The 14,276-nt window shown below is 40.5% G+C and overlaps 1 protein-coding gene across 2 annotated transcripts in view; it reads left to right on the plus strand.

Moving 5' to 3' along the window:
• Positions 1-11,898, plus strand: part of ppm1g (protein phosphatase, Mg2+/Mn2+ dependent, 1G) — a 32,696-nt gene extending 20,798 nt beyond the window's left edge. For both annotated transcript variants that reach the window (XM_041182797.1, XM_041182798.1), the window contains 3 exons: positions 2,943-3,072; positions 6,878-6,980; positions 10,757-11,898. In XM_041182797.1, coding sequence (XP_041038731.1) covers positions 2,943-3,072; positions 6,878-6,980; positions 10,757-10,936 — 413 coding nt within the window. In that variant the 3' untranslated portion in view covers positions 10,937-11,898. The remainder of the gene's footprint in view (positions 1-2,942; positions 3,073-6,877; positions 6,981-10,756) is intronic.
• The last annotated feature ends 2,378 nt before the right edge of the window (positions 11,899-14,276 follow it).

A 14,276-nucleotide genomic window follows, 5' to 3' on the forward strand; every position in this document is an offset into this window, starting at 1 on the left:
TAACCCCCTAAATTGCAAGTTTGCAAATCCTTCCTAATGTATTTCTCGTTCTGTATATCACCTTGTTATAGAAAGTAATGTTTCTATGTTAAGTTACGGATTTCAGCGTGGCGATTTTGTTAGTTGCCTGATGAGAAATTTACCACTACCATTTTCAGCCTAGTTTAAAACCTCAGAACAAAAACAAAAATACCTGGAAAAACTCAGGAGGTCTGACAGCATCTGCGGAGAGGGATACAGCTGACATTTCAAGTTTGTATGTCCCTTCATCAGAACTAAGACATAGAAATGAGATGAAATATAAGCTGGTAGAACAGGAGAGCTCGATAGGGGGCCAGTGATAGGCGGAGGCCAAGAAGAGACTGCCAAAGATGTCGAAGACAAAAGGACAAAGGAGTGTTGACAGTGGTGATATTATCTAAAGGATGTGCTAATGGCGACATTAAGGGAAGCAAGCTAGTGGCAGATGGCCATAGTGCAGGTGGGGGGGGAAGGGATCAAAATGGGCTAAAAGGTGGAGATGAAACAATAGATCGAAATAAATTTAAAAATAGGAGGGAAAAGAAAAAAAATATATAGTTGTAAAAAAATTATAAATTATTGGGAAAAGGGGGATCAGAAAGGGGCTGGGGATGGAGGAGAGAGTTCATGATCTGAAATTGTTGAACTCGATATTAGGTTCGGAAGACTGTAAAGTGCCTAGTCGGAAGATGAGGTGCCGTTCCTCCAGTTTGCGTTGGGCTTCACTGGAACACTGCAGCAGGCCAAGGACGGACATGTGGGCATGAGAGCAGGGTGGTGTGTCGAAATGGCAAGCGACAGGGAGGTCTGGGTCATGCTTGTGGACAGACCGGTCTGTCCGCAAGCATGACCCAGACCTCCCTGTCGCTTGCCATTTCGACACACCACCCTGCTCTCATGCCCACATGTCCGTCCTTGGACTGCTGCAGTGTTCCAGTGAAGCCCAACACAAACTGGAGGAACGGCACCTCATCTTCCGACTAGGCATTTTACAGTCTTCCAGACTCAATATCGAGTTCAACAATTTCAGATCATGAACTCTATCCTCCAACCCCACCCTTTTTCCAATAATTTATAATTTTTTTTACAGCTATTTTATTTTCCCTCCTGTTTTTATATTTGTTTTGATCTATTGTTTCATCTCCACTTTTCAGCCCATTTTGATCCCTTCCCTCCCACCCGCACTAGGACCATCTGCCACTAGCTTGCTTCCCTTAATGTCCCCATTAGCACATCGTTTAGATAATATCAACACCCCTTTGTCCTTTTGTCTATGGCATCTTTGGCAATCTCTTCTTGGCCTCCACCTATCACTGGCCCCCTATCGAGCTCTCCTGTCCCACCCCCTTCTACCAGCTTATATTTCATCTCATTTCTATATGTCTTAGTTCTGATGAAGGGTCATACGGACTTGAACCGTCAACTGTATCCCTCTCCGCAGATGCTGTCAGACCTGCTGAGTTTTTCCAGGTATTTTTGTTTTTGTTCTAGATTTCCAGCATCTGCAGTATTTTGCTTTTATATTAAAACCTCAGACTTGGGGGAGGGCGGGGGTTGCCACCGGAGATTGGAGTTCTCATAGCCTGTTGCATCGGGCTGACCTTTCATACCTATAAGTACCTTTGGTTGAGGCCTGTAAGCACTTATGGCCAGGGAAGATGTATCACTAAAGTGGGAAGAGCTTTTAAATAAAATATTTTTTAAATAGTGCAACAAAGCTGAACCTAATGAAACAAACTGCTCAGCTTGAGATTTCATGATACTTGTCTTAGTTGTTCAACTCCTCCCGCCACACCCAATCCCTGCAAGCTTAAAGTTTGGGGTTGGAACTTGATCTCTTGTATATGATTTTTAAACATGTTGCAAGCCATATTAAGTTACGTCCTGAGATGAGAGTGTGCCCGTATGAGTCAAGCTGAACTATGGAAGACAGACTTGGTGCATGTCTAAATTTGTTCATAAAGGAAAGCAAGTGAACTAGACCGAGCAGTCTGTTTGTGCTGCCAACATTGGGATGTGGGTCCAAATCAGTCCAGACTAAATGACAGAAGTCTCTCTCTGCTGCTATCTACAACAAACTACATTAAATGAATTTTGGCAGGTGTAACTCTTGTTTGCAGTAATAGACCCATTAAGCAAATCTTGTCCACAATTTATCATGATTTTGCAGCCTCATTCAGGGGTGACTGCAAAATTTTAAAATGACTGTCGGTGACTGAAAACACTGTAATCAACATCCGTTCAGGCTTGGTGACCTGAAGAATTGCCCGCAATCTTTTCCAGTTCTGTAGAGATTTATTTGCATTACCATTCCTGTACTGATTGTTGCCTCATTGTTAAATGCTAGCTTTCTTCTACTTAGACATCTTGATCGCTTTCCATGAACTCTTGAATAGTGATTCTGTTGAGTTAACATTCGGCTATCTTATCTTCTGACATTTGCTTCCAAGATTGGGGGGGGGGGTGAAAGAGGAGAGGAGTTGGCAGGGCGTGAAGTATTTACCCCGGCACAAAGTTAGCACACTAAATGGTGTATCAGTTGAACGTCGCCCTGTTTCAATAAAGATTATCTTTTTGTTTTCTACCCAACACATTGCAACTTTCTAATTAGTACAGAGGAATGGCCTTTTCCTAAATCTTTCTATACTTCTACTACTCACTTGGAGCCTTAGTTGCCCGCCAGTGCTGAGAGTAGCGTTTCCTGCTTGTTAAAATGTTTATAATCTGATTAAGACATGGTGGGTGACTTAATTTCCTGCTTCCAATTAGTGCTGCTTATTAGAAAATGCTCCCTTTCAATATGAACGATAATTGAGGAAGTTTAGCATATTGCTAGGTACAGTGCTGTAATGAGCAGCCTGAAATCATCCCACAGAAATGAGCGAGTGTTCGCTACTAGTGATTTGTAACTCTTGTTACAGGTGATCATTTCTACAAGAGGAATAAGAACCTTCCTCCAGAGGAACAGATGATCTCGGCACTTCCTGATCTCAAGGTGTTGACATTAAATGATGACCATGACTTCATGGTGATTGCTTGTGACGGTATATGGTAAGTATTAAATTTGATGGATTTATGATTTTAATGAAGCTCCAGGTTCCCTTGTTTGTTGGGGTAAGCGGGGGAATATGAAGAAGTGAAGAAAGGTCCTTTAAGACATTCCCCAAAACCAAGCTTTTGGTCACTCCTGGTACTGTATATCTTTTGGCTTGGCATAGATCTGTTTAATTTATGACTGTGAAGTGCTTATAACTTTTTCTATATTAAAGATGCTATTTAATTGCAAGTTTTTGAGATTTAATAGCCATATCCCCATCACCAAGTTGCTTTCTTCCACCTATATAACACTGCCCGTCTTCACCCCAGCACTCTCTCAGCTCCTGTAATCCTTATTCAAGCCTTTTTGTTTTGAAGCATGACAGCTCCCATCCCCCACACTTCAAAAATTTCAACTTGTCCAAACCTCTGTCACTTGGATCCTGTCTTGCCCTAACTTGTTATTCGTCATCCCATCTTTACTAATCTTCATTGGATCCCTATAAATCTCCCACAGCCTACATAAACCATTCTAAACTTGCCACTTGTATGACTCTTGCCTTCTGCTCAAGTTCCCTCATTCTACTATTGGCAGTTGGGCCTTCAGTCACATCATTCCTAGTCTTTGGTATACTCTTCTCTCGACCTCTTCACCTCTCCATAATGTATGTTTTAAGTCTTGAATGAACAATTGAAATAAGATACCACCTCAGCCTTGCAGGTGCTTTAGTTCTGTGTTGTGTCTAATGGGGCTATGCCTAGCTCTAGATTACTGAGCAGATGCCTCATCTGCTGTATATTTGAGTAATGCTGAAAAAAGGAGGTGGCGAAGCTTTTCATCTTGAACTCTTCAGGACACTTACAAGAGTACCAATATGGGGGAAGACAACTGCTATATATTTGACAGAAACTGAAAAGCATTCAATTTTCTGTTATATGCATGATACTTCAATAATTGACTTTTCTAAACCTGCAGTAATGTCCATGTAATCAATCATTGTTAATGTCAGCAAGGCAGTGATCCAACAATAGCTATTACTGAAGCATAAATGGGCCTAAAAATAGAACTTATTCCAGGTAACTTGAAGGTTAGACACCATGCATTGTAATATTAAACCTTATAAACCCTAATCGCCACAGTTCGATCCGGGGTCCGTACTGATTTAGTTGATCTGAGTTTGTGTCACAGTCAGCTCAATAGCACTGAACTAGAGAAATGAACAAAAGTTTCAGTATTCCTGGTTGCTGTCCAATAACCCCAGCTGGAAAAATTTGCTTGAATAGATATCAAGTGAGACCACAATTAGCTGTGACCTTATTAATGGTCAGATTTCAGCTTAGTTTAGTCGGTAACACTCACTCCTGAGTCAGAAGATTGTGGGTTGAAGTTTTAGCCTTGGAATTAAGCACGTCATTTTGGTCAACACTCTAGTGCGATGTGGAATGTGCCACATTGCCAGCAGTGTCATTCATCAGGTGAGAGCTTGAACCTCAACTGCCTGTTCAGGTGAACTTTAAAGCTCCTCCCTACTTTTTGAAGGAGAAGATGGGGTCCTCCTGATGCCCTGATCAACACCACTCCCGGAGACCCATAACAAATATTGTCTCGTGGATCCTATGTCCTAACATCCAAAAAAGCTGTGTTAACTGCTAAAAGGATGCAATCTTAGAAATAGTCAATGAAATTCTACAAATACAGCTAAATTCTGATGACTTCAGATCATGACTTAGGTCTGAGGACCAATAATTTTTAAAATTACTTTGTATTTGAGCTTGTATTACTTATCAAGCTTAATGTGTGTTTGTGAAGATTAAAAGAGGGGTAAGACAGGGGTGTGTTCTCTCCTCAGATTTATTCAGTTTGTATAGTGAAAATATTCTTAGAGATTGAAGACCTTCCTGGATTATTAGTTGGGGATTGCAATTTTGAGATATGCCGATGACAACATTCTTGTGCTGACTCTGAAGAGAAGCTACAAAAGACTTTGGATAGAGTGTTGAGTGAAAGTGAGAAGAAAGGGCTGAGCATAAATGTAAGAAAACCAAATGTCTAGCCATGTCCAAAAAGAAAATCATTCCAGAATGTAAGATCGCAGTGAAGAATGAAAAGAGCAAACAGGTAGACAAAATTTGTTACCTCGGGAGCATAGTAACATTAGATGGAAAGTGCCACCAAGAAATAAGACGAAGGATTGGAATGGCCAAAGATACATTTCAAAAAATGAAAAAGTTTATAATCAACTCAAAAACTAGGCATGAAAACAAAGCAGAGAATCCTGGAATATTAATCACACCAATTTTGACATATGGAAGAGAGTGTTTGACGATCAGTGAAGCAATGCAGAGAAGAGTTGAGGCTGTAGAGTTGTAGTTTTTGAGGCAAATAATGAAGATATCTTGGATAAGTCACATTACCAATGAAAAGACGCTGGTAAAATCTGAGATCAAAAGAACTCTGCTGACCAAGATCAAGAAGAGACAGTTGGAATTCCTTGGGCATGTAATAAGAAATTGTGATCTAGAAAGTTGATGCTGATGGGAAACATCGATGGTAAAAGAGATTGAAGTAGAGAAAGAACAATGTTTTCAAAGAACCTAACAAACTAGATGAATTGACCACCAGTGAAGATGACCCTTGCCTCTAGAGATTAACATGGAGACCCATGGTCATTAGCGCCTTTTTAGGGTATGATACCTGAAGAGAGGCGGAATGCATTTTTTGTAAGCTCAAAAAAACCTTAAAATGGTTTTCAGTGAGCAAGAAGACATATCAGGTGATCCAGGGCAGGTTTATACTTGAGATTTGAAAGTTTGTTTTTGCTGAAGCCAGTGAAACAGAAATATTTTTGTTTTGCCTGACACACCAGTCTGATTTCTTTGGCTCAGTAACATAGAAGCCCCACTGGTGCAATAATTGTTCCATGTTTTAACTCTTGGATGGGCAGCTGAAACCAATGCATTCTACCATCTTAACCTAGCAATCTTCAATTGATCAGATTTTCACTCCTCTATTAATATTTTCTAGCAGAATTTGGAAGTCGGGTCAGTTAGAGATGAGACACCTCCAGGCACTCAGAGTCAAGGGATTGTTTGCAAAGTTATATTGAATGTTCAGCATCACCCATGCAGCTGACACTGGGCTCCCATACAGGAAGAGTTTGTTTGGTGCTTGAGCACCAAATAGTACACCTAAGAAACTTAGCTGTGGATAAAAGATGGTTTTGACTTTAGAATAAAGTAATGTTAGACTTGTGTGATTCTCACTATCAAATTTACCAACAGATACTATTTTGCACGTGATATCTGTGCTGATTATTTTAATGTAATGTGGAACTGAGGTGGGTGATCCAAGTTGGAATTTTCCACGATTTTGTAAATATATGTGTTTGTAAATATATAAATATATTTGTATATAAATATATGTGAGACTATATTATTTTCTTTCCATTTTCCTTTTTGGAGTCTTCTAATGTCCCTTGTTGAAACAGAGGGCAGACTTACTCTGAGATCTCAATATAATCTATACAAGCAGGAAGAGGCCAAACAAGCCCATTGTTGTCTGCTGCATTAGTTTATGAAGCCTTTGAGAACTGGTGATTCATTGTGAATTGGGGTATTTCCCAAAAGAAAGCAAAGCCAGCTACCTTAATCTTAAATCCCTGCAATTTAAGTTCCACAGATACCCAAATCATTATGCAGAGCTCAGCAAATCTATCAGTAGTTCCATTGACTTGATCTGGGAGAGATTCTGGTATTTGGGGACCATTTAGTTCTGCCCACAAATGGCTTTGCAACTTTAATAATATGTCTTCCCTTTCAGGAATGTAATGAGTAGCCAGGAAGTTGTAGATTTCATCAGTGAGCGCATCAACAAGCTGGATGAGAACGGAGACTTGAGGTTGCTGTCATCCATATCTGAAGAGGTAGGTGCTGCTGCCACGGCTGTGCAGGAAAAGGCTCCTGGGGCATTTGCCGAGTCTTGCCAGGGGAAAACCCTACTCTCCCTAGATTCAGTAAATCTAAATGGAAATTACAATTCTAATTTCCAAAAATAGTGTTTCTCTAGCCCAGGCTGATCAAAATTATATATTATTTGCTACAAGAAAACTGCAGTAATGTTTGGCTTGAGTTGAGTTGCCTGTTCATGACAATGTCGAGTTTAATGCACAAGTTTAATAAATGAGCCTGAAATTAATAGGTTGTTCTTCCTGCAGAGTAGTGGATATTTGCGCCGGACTCTTAACAAAACTAGGCAGGTTAACTCCTTTTGAAAAGATGCAAACTATCTGAATGAGTCTGGAACAAGGTGATCAAATACTCCATGAAACATGGTTTCTGCATTGCTGTCACTGGAGGGCAACAGGCAAGGATAGAACATTAGAAATTGATGAAAATTCTGACATCTAAAATTGTACCTTTTTGGGAATCCAGTTATTAAGATCCTGAGGCTTTATTTGTGGAAAAACGTTCAGTAACAGTTTACATGCTCATGCCCATTTATTGATATTATCTCCTTGTTTTTCCCCTTATAATGGTAGTCACTAAAAATAGTATCTTGGTTTTGAAAAGTTCTCAAATACGCAACGGGACGTCCCTGTAAGATTCAGGGTATTCAGTTCCAATTCAAATGGAGGAAAAATTAAACAAAATGTAGCTATTTCCAAACTACTTTTCAACTATTTAAATTTCGAAAGGGGCGATCATGGGTCATCTGTAAGTGAAGTGGCAAAAGGGCTGTTGACTTTACTGATTGACGTCACATCTCCATACTTTTGGATATCTGTTCTTTGCCAATAGAGGATCTGATATATTAATAATGGTGATCTTCAGCAGTAGAAGTGGGCCATCCTGTATCATCTACACATTTATATAAGAACATAGGAGCAGGAGTAGGCCATTCAGCCCTTTGAGCTTGATCCACCATTCAGTGAGATTGTGACTGATCTACTTCAACACCATTTCCCTGCACTATCTCCGTACCTCTTGATTTCCTTTAATATCTTATCAGTCTTAGTCTTGAATATGCTCAACGACTGAGCCTCCACAGCCCCCTGGGACAGACCTCTGAAGAGTCACCACCTTCAGTGAAGAAAATTCCTCCTCATCTCAGTCCAAACAGGCCTGCCACTTCTCCTGAGACTCTGTCCCCTGGCTCTAGACCACCACCACCACCACCAACCCCACCCACCCCCACCCCCCCTCCAGGAGAACCATCCTTCCTGCAAACTACCTGTCAAGCCCAGTAAGAATTTTGTATGTTTGGATGAGATCACCTCTCATTCTTCTAAACTCCAGAGTATATAGGCCCAGTCTATTTAATATTTCCTCATAGGACAATCCCTCCACCCCAGGAATTGATTTAGTGAACCTTCGTTGCACTCTGTCTATGGAAAGTATATCTTTCCTTGGGTAAAGAGACCAAAACCGCACACACTTCTCCAGGTGTGGTCTCACTAAGGTTCTATGTGATTGCAGTAAGACATCTTTACTCCTGTACTCAAATCCTCTCGTAATAAAAGCCAACCTACCATATGCCTCCTTAATTGCTTGCTGTACCTGCATGTTAGTCTTCAATGACTCATGAACAAGGGAGTCCCTTTGAAGTTCAGCGCTTCCAGCCTCTCACCATTTGAAATACTCTATTTCTGTTTTTCCCACCAAAGTGGATAATCTCCCATTTCTCCATATTGTATTCCACCTGCCAAATTTTTTCCCACTTGCTTAACCTCTCCAAATCCCCTTTGCACCCTTCTTACAACTCCTCACAGCCTAGCCTAATAGGTTTTGAGGAGACTATGTGCAGCGTACTTAAATAACATTTTAGGTACCCAGTGTTGCACAGGATGTTATAAAACCCAGAAATTGTACAGGTGTGATAGATCATTTTTCTATGGTTAATGGTTCTTTGCTGCTTGTATTGGACATTTTGGTGGCAAATTAGAAGCGAAGCCATCCTTCCCTAAGAAAGTATTGTAGATTTTGTTAACTTAAGTTCTGCCTCACTAGCTCACTACAGTCTTGGCCCCTGTACTGTCCCTGAATTGTCAATCTACTTGTTCTACATCCAGCACTGGGTGAGCAGTACTTTCTTCCAGTCAAATAATGGGAGGACCAAAATCATTGCCTTCGGACCCCAACACAAACTCCCTCGCCACTGACAACTGTCTGGAGGTCTGGAACTGAACCAGAATGTTTTTCTTTTTTTTTTTTACAAATTTGGTGTCATATTTGACCCTAAAATGAGCTTCCAATCACATCTGTGGCATTACTAAGACTGCCTATTTCTACATTCATAACATTGCCTGACTCTGGCCCCACTTCAACTTATCTGAAACCCACATTCAAGCTCTCTTGGAATTGAGATCTTGATTTGAAGGAAAGCAACATAATAAGGGCTAAGGTGACCTTGGCTTTGAATACTTATCTTAAAAATATGGCCCTGGGTCCAATTTTTGTTACTTGTTGGCCAAAATTAGATTTGACGATTCCAGTTCACTTCTAGCCAACTTCCCATCTTCCACCCACTATAAACTTAAGCTCGTCCGGAACTCTCCCCTAATCCTAACTTGTACCAAATTCCATTCGCCTAACAGCCCTGTGTATGCTGGCCTACATGGGCTTGCAGATATGTAATGTCTCTTTTTAAAATCTTCATTCTTGTTTTTCACATTTATTGACCCTGCCCCCCTCTATCTCTGTCAATACCTCTGGCCTTGCAAACCTCTGCTTTCTGTACTTTTCTAATTCTGGCTTTCATTATCCCCAATTTTAATTGCCCCACCATTGGTGCTTCAGCTACAAGTCGCTAAGTTCTGGAATTCACTCCCTTAATCCTCTGTCTCTCCTCATCCCTTTTTCTCCTGTGGGATGCTCCTTAAAAACTACCTCTTTGACCAAGCTTTTGGATCATCTGCCCTAATATTCTGTTACGTTGTTTGGTGTCAAATTTTGTTTGATATGCTCCTGTGAAGTGCCTTGGAGCATTTTACTACATTAAAGGTGTTATATAAATGCAAGTTGTTATTGCACCCATTGGATATTATGGGAGTGACAATCCTTTGAGCTAATAAAATGGCAGGTTGACAGTAGGGGCTCGAATTCAAAACCATGGGCCATAAATATAAGATAGTTACTAATAAATCCAACAAGAAATTCAGCCTAAAGTTCTTTACACCATGATTTATTATGTAGAATATTGAGTGTCTTGTTAATTCAGCTTCCTCCTGACTGGTGTTCTTCAGCTTTCTTGGCATGGGACATAAATAGGAGCAGGAATAGGCAATGTGGCCCCTCAGGTATATTCTGCCTTCAATAAGGTGCTGGCTGATCTTGTACTTCAGCTCCACCTTCCGACCCTAAGTATCTGTCGCTATCAGTCATGAATATGCTCAACAACTCAGTGAAGAAATTTCTCCTCATCCCAATCCTAAATGGCTGACCTTTATCCTGAGACTATGAACTTTAGTTCTGGGCTCTCCAACTAGGGGAAACAACCAGCTTCTATTGTCAAACCCTCTTAAGAATTGTATACATTTCAATGCAACCTGCTCTTCAAATGTAGGCAAAATCAAACATTTTTTAACATACAGTGACAAAAGAGGCAATTCTAACTTTATACTCCGCATGGGATCCTCTTAGCTTGGTTTTCTGTGCACTGTCTTCATATACTAACCATCCTTTACCTTTTCTGTGTTTATAGCTCCTGGATCAGTGTTTGGCACCTGACACGTCAGGAGATGGTACTGGATGTGACAACATGACTTGTATTATCATCACTTTTAAACCACGGCCTGTGAAAATCCAGGCTGATTGCAGCAAGCGAAAACGTCCCGACTCGACAGACGAGAGAGAAAATGGGAAGAAAGCGAAAAATGAATAACAGCGTACCCAAGGAGGTGGGGGTGGTTGGGATGCAACTGAGACCCGACGTCATTGTGTAATTAAAGAACTTGAGATCTTTTTTTTAAAAAAATATAGCAAGAGATTGCTGAAAATTGTATAAAAATAAATCTGGAGTATTGTACAATGTAGCCTTAGTTTGCCACCCTAGGTTACTGTGTGCCTGAAGCACACACCCTTTAGCAGCAGTCAATCCAGGAACCCTACATTGTAGCACACTGGCTCTTGGAGACAAAAAGAAGTGGCTGTTTATTGAGTTTGTTATTGTGAGGGTTTTTTGGCGTCTGGAAATGTCCATTCCTTTTTTCTCATAGGGTTTTTGATACAGGAAGTACTTTGATTCACTCCAAGAAGAAACACAAAGCTTCAGAAGCCAAACTGGATGATACTTAATCATTACAGGAATCAGAAATGAGGGCTCCTTTTTTTTTTGAAAAAGAAGTTTTAAGAAAAGGAGTGTGTGGGGGGTTTTGGGGTGGGGGGGTAGAGGGAGATGTTGAATATGCATCAACATTGAGTTTGTTTCAAAAATGAGCTGTTCAACTGAGTGCCATTTGTCTATGCTTGAAGATGGAAATAACGTGTCACAGTGTGATCATAGTCGCTGTTTTGTGCTAGCGATCCTTTTGTGTTGAGATGAGGAAGAGTTGGGAAAACATTTGGGGCTTTGGAATTTTTTCAATGTTTCAATTTTTAAAAAAAATCAGGAGAACATTAAAATTTTGGAGGTATATGAATTTGTAACCATAAAGGCAATGTTGAACTTCAAAGGGATTTCAGCTCTCTTTTCACTTCCTTTGTAAAACTGCATTCATCTAAATTAATGTCAACATCACCATAGACATCAAAAAGATGAAGTCATGAAGCTGCACTGCCTCGTGAATGCTACAATGGAGAGGAACTTTCAACCACTTTTATATATTAAAAGAAAACCATTTTTAATTTTTTGAAAGCCTGTTTTTTTTGTTACGCTCACTGTTGCATATAAACAAAGAGTGACCTTGTTTCAGAATCATGGCGTCCTTTGGTGTTTCGTTGCTAGATTGTGTAGACTGTAAATAATGGCTACCTTGTTTGTCCCCTTTACTGCGTTGGGCTTTGTATTATGGCGTGTTTTAAAGTCTTATTTGCATGTTAACAAATATTTCACTTTAAAAAGGCAATGTGAAAACCCAGATAGAGGATCATTGCCCCTCAGCTTCATTTTGTTCAGGTTGGCTGCTTAGCAAAGGAGGAAGGGCCAAAGCATGGACTGACATTGCCATCCCCCATTACCACCAGTACGACTATTTTTTGTGGCACAGTCAGTAAGCCTACCCTCTGACTAGCCTAATGAACACTAATGTACCCTTTTGTTTAAAGAGCAATTCCCATAAATTGTAATATCACAGCAAACTATTGGTAGCATTGTTTTTCGTGGAAATATACTTTCATCCAAGTAAAGCTTTGTTGATTGATTATAAAACATCAAAATCATCATTATACTGTAAGTTATCTCTGCATAGATAAGTACTCCATCAGTACTGCATTAGGGTGTTAACAGCTGCTAAGTGATAGTACTCTTGCCTCTGAGGCAGGAGGTTGAGAGTTCAAGCCATTTAGTCAAAGTCCTATTTGCCTTGGAGTGAAAGATCCCCTTGCACCATTCAAAAAGAATAGCAGTACTTCTTAATTATCTGGTAATTTATCTCATTACAGTTTTGCCAGATCTTACTGTGCATAAATTGCCTCGTTTGCCTGCATTACACCAGTGACTACACTTGAAAACAACTTCATTGAAGCAGTTAGAGACGGCCTAAGAATGTGTAATGTGCAAGATAACTGCAAGTTCTTTCTAATTAACACTTCTGATATGAAGTGGCCTTGGTTATTTCAGTCTAAATTCAATAGAAGTGCATTCACAGATCTGAGCCTGCATTTGCCACCATAATCACCCCAACACTTTATAAGAGGTGTGGGAACATTTTCTCAAATGTAAGACCATCAAACATGATTAATCCTAATTTTCAATCACTAATCTTCTAATCCCTCCTTTGACGCCTCTGCGTTTTTAAAAATTATTCTGTGGGATGTGGGCATCACTGGCATAGCCAGCATTTGTAGCTTATCCCTAATTGCCCTTGAGAAGGTGATGAGCTATCTTTTTGAACTGCTGCAATCTATGCTGTAGGTACACCCATAGTGCTGTTAGGGATGGAGTTCCAGGTTTTTGGCCCAGTGACAGTGAAAGAACGGTGATCTATTTCTAAGCATGGTAGTGGTTTTGAGGGTAACATGAAGGTGGTGGTATTCCCATATGTCTACTGCCCTTGTCCTTTTTATGTGGTAGTGGTCAGGGGTTTGGAAGGTCCTGTTGCAGGCTTGACAAGTTGCTGCAGCGTACATTGTAGATGGTACATGCTTCTGACTGCCAATGGTGGATGGGATGCTTTGTCCTGGATGGTGTCAAGCTTCTCGACTGTTGGAGTTGCACTCGCACAGGCAAGTGTAGAGTATTCCATTATGGTCCTGACATATGCCTTATAGATGGTGGGCAGGCTTTGGGAAGTTGGGTGATGAATTACGTTCTGGGGAATTCCCAACTTCTGACCTGCTCTTGCAGCCACGGTATTTATGTGGCTGGTCTAATTTAATTTCAGTGGTAACCCCCAGGATGATGATGGTTGTAATTCATTGGTAATACCATTGAATATTGGGAACATAGGAGTAGGCCATTCAGCCTATCGAGCAATACAATCATGGCTGATCATCCACTTCAATGCCTTTTTCTCCAGACTATCCCCATATCCCTTTGTCTTTGGTAATTAGAAATCTGTAAATCACTGAGCTTCCACAGCCCTCGGGTAGAGAAGTCCAAAAACTTAACAACCCTCGAGTTTAAAAAAAAAATTCTCTTCTTGGTCCTGAGTGGCTCCCCTCTTACTTTGAAATTGTATTACCTAGTTCTAGACTCCTCAACCAGGGGAAATATCTGCACCTACTGTCTATCCCTCTAAGTATTTTCTCAGTTTCAGTAAGATTACCACTCATTCTTTGAAATGCTAGAAATGCAGGCCTGATATCCCCAATATCTTCATAGGATCGTGCTACCATCCTAGGAACAGATCTGGCGAAACCTTCATCGTGCACTCTATGGCAATAACATCCTTCCTAAGGTAAGGGGACCAAAACTGCACACAGTATTCCAGGTGCAGTCTAACCAAAGTTCTAAACAATTGAAGCAGACTTTGCTACTACTGTGCTCAAATACTCTTGTAATAAAGGCTAACATACCATTAGCTTTCCTTAGTGCTTCTTAAGGGGAATGGGTTAGATTCTTT

This window comes from Carcharodon carcharias, chromosome 2 (assembly GCF_017639515.1).
Source record: "Carcharodon carcharias isolate sCarCar2 chromosome 2, sCarCar2.pri, whole genome shotgun sequence".
NCBI lineage: Eukaryota > Metazoa > Chordata > Chondrichthyes > Lamniformes > Lamnidae > Carcharodon > Carcharodon carcharias.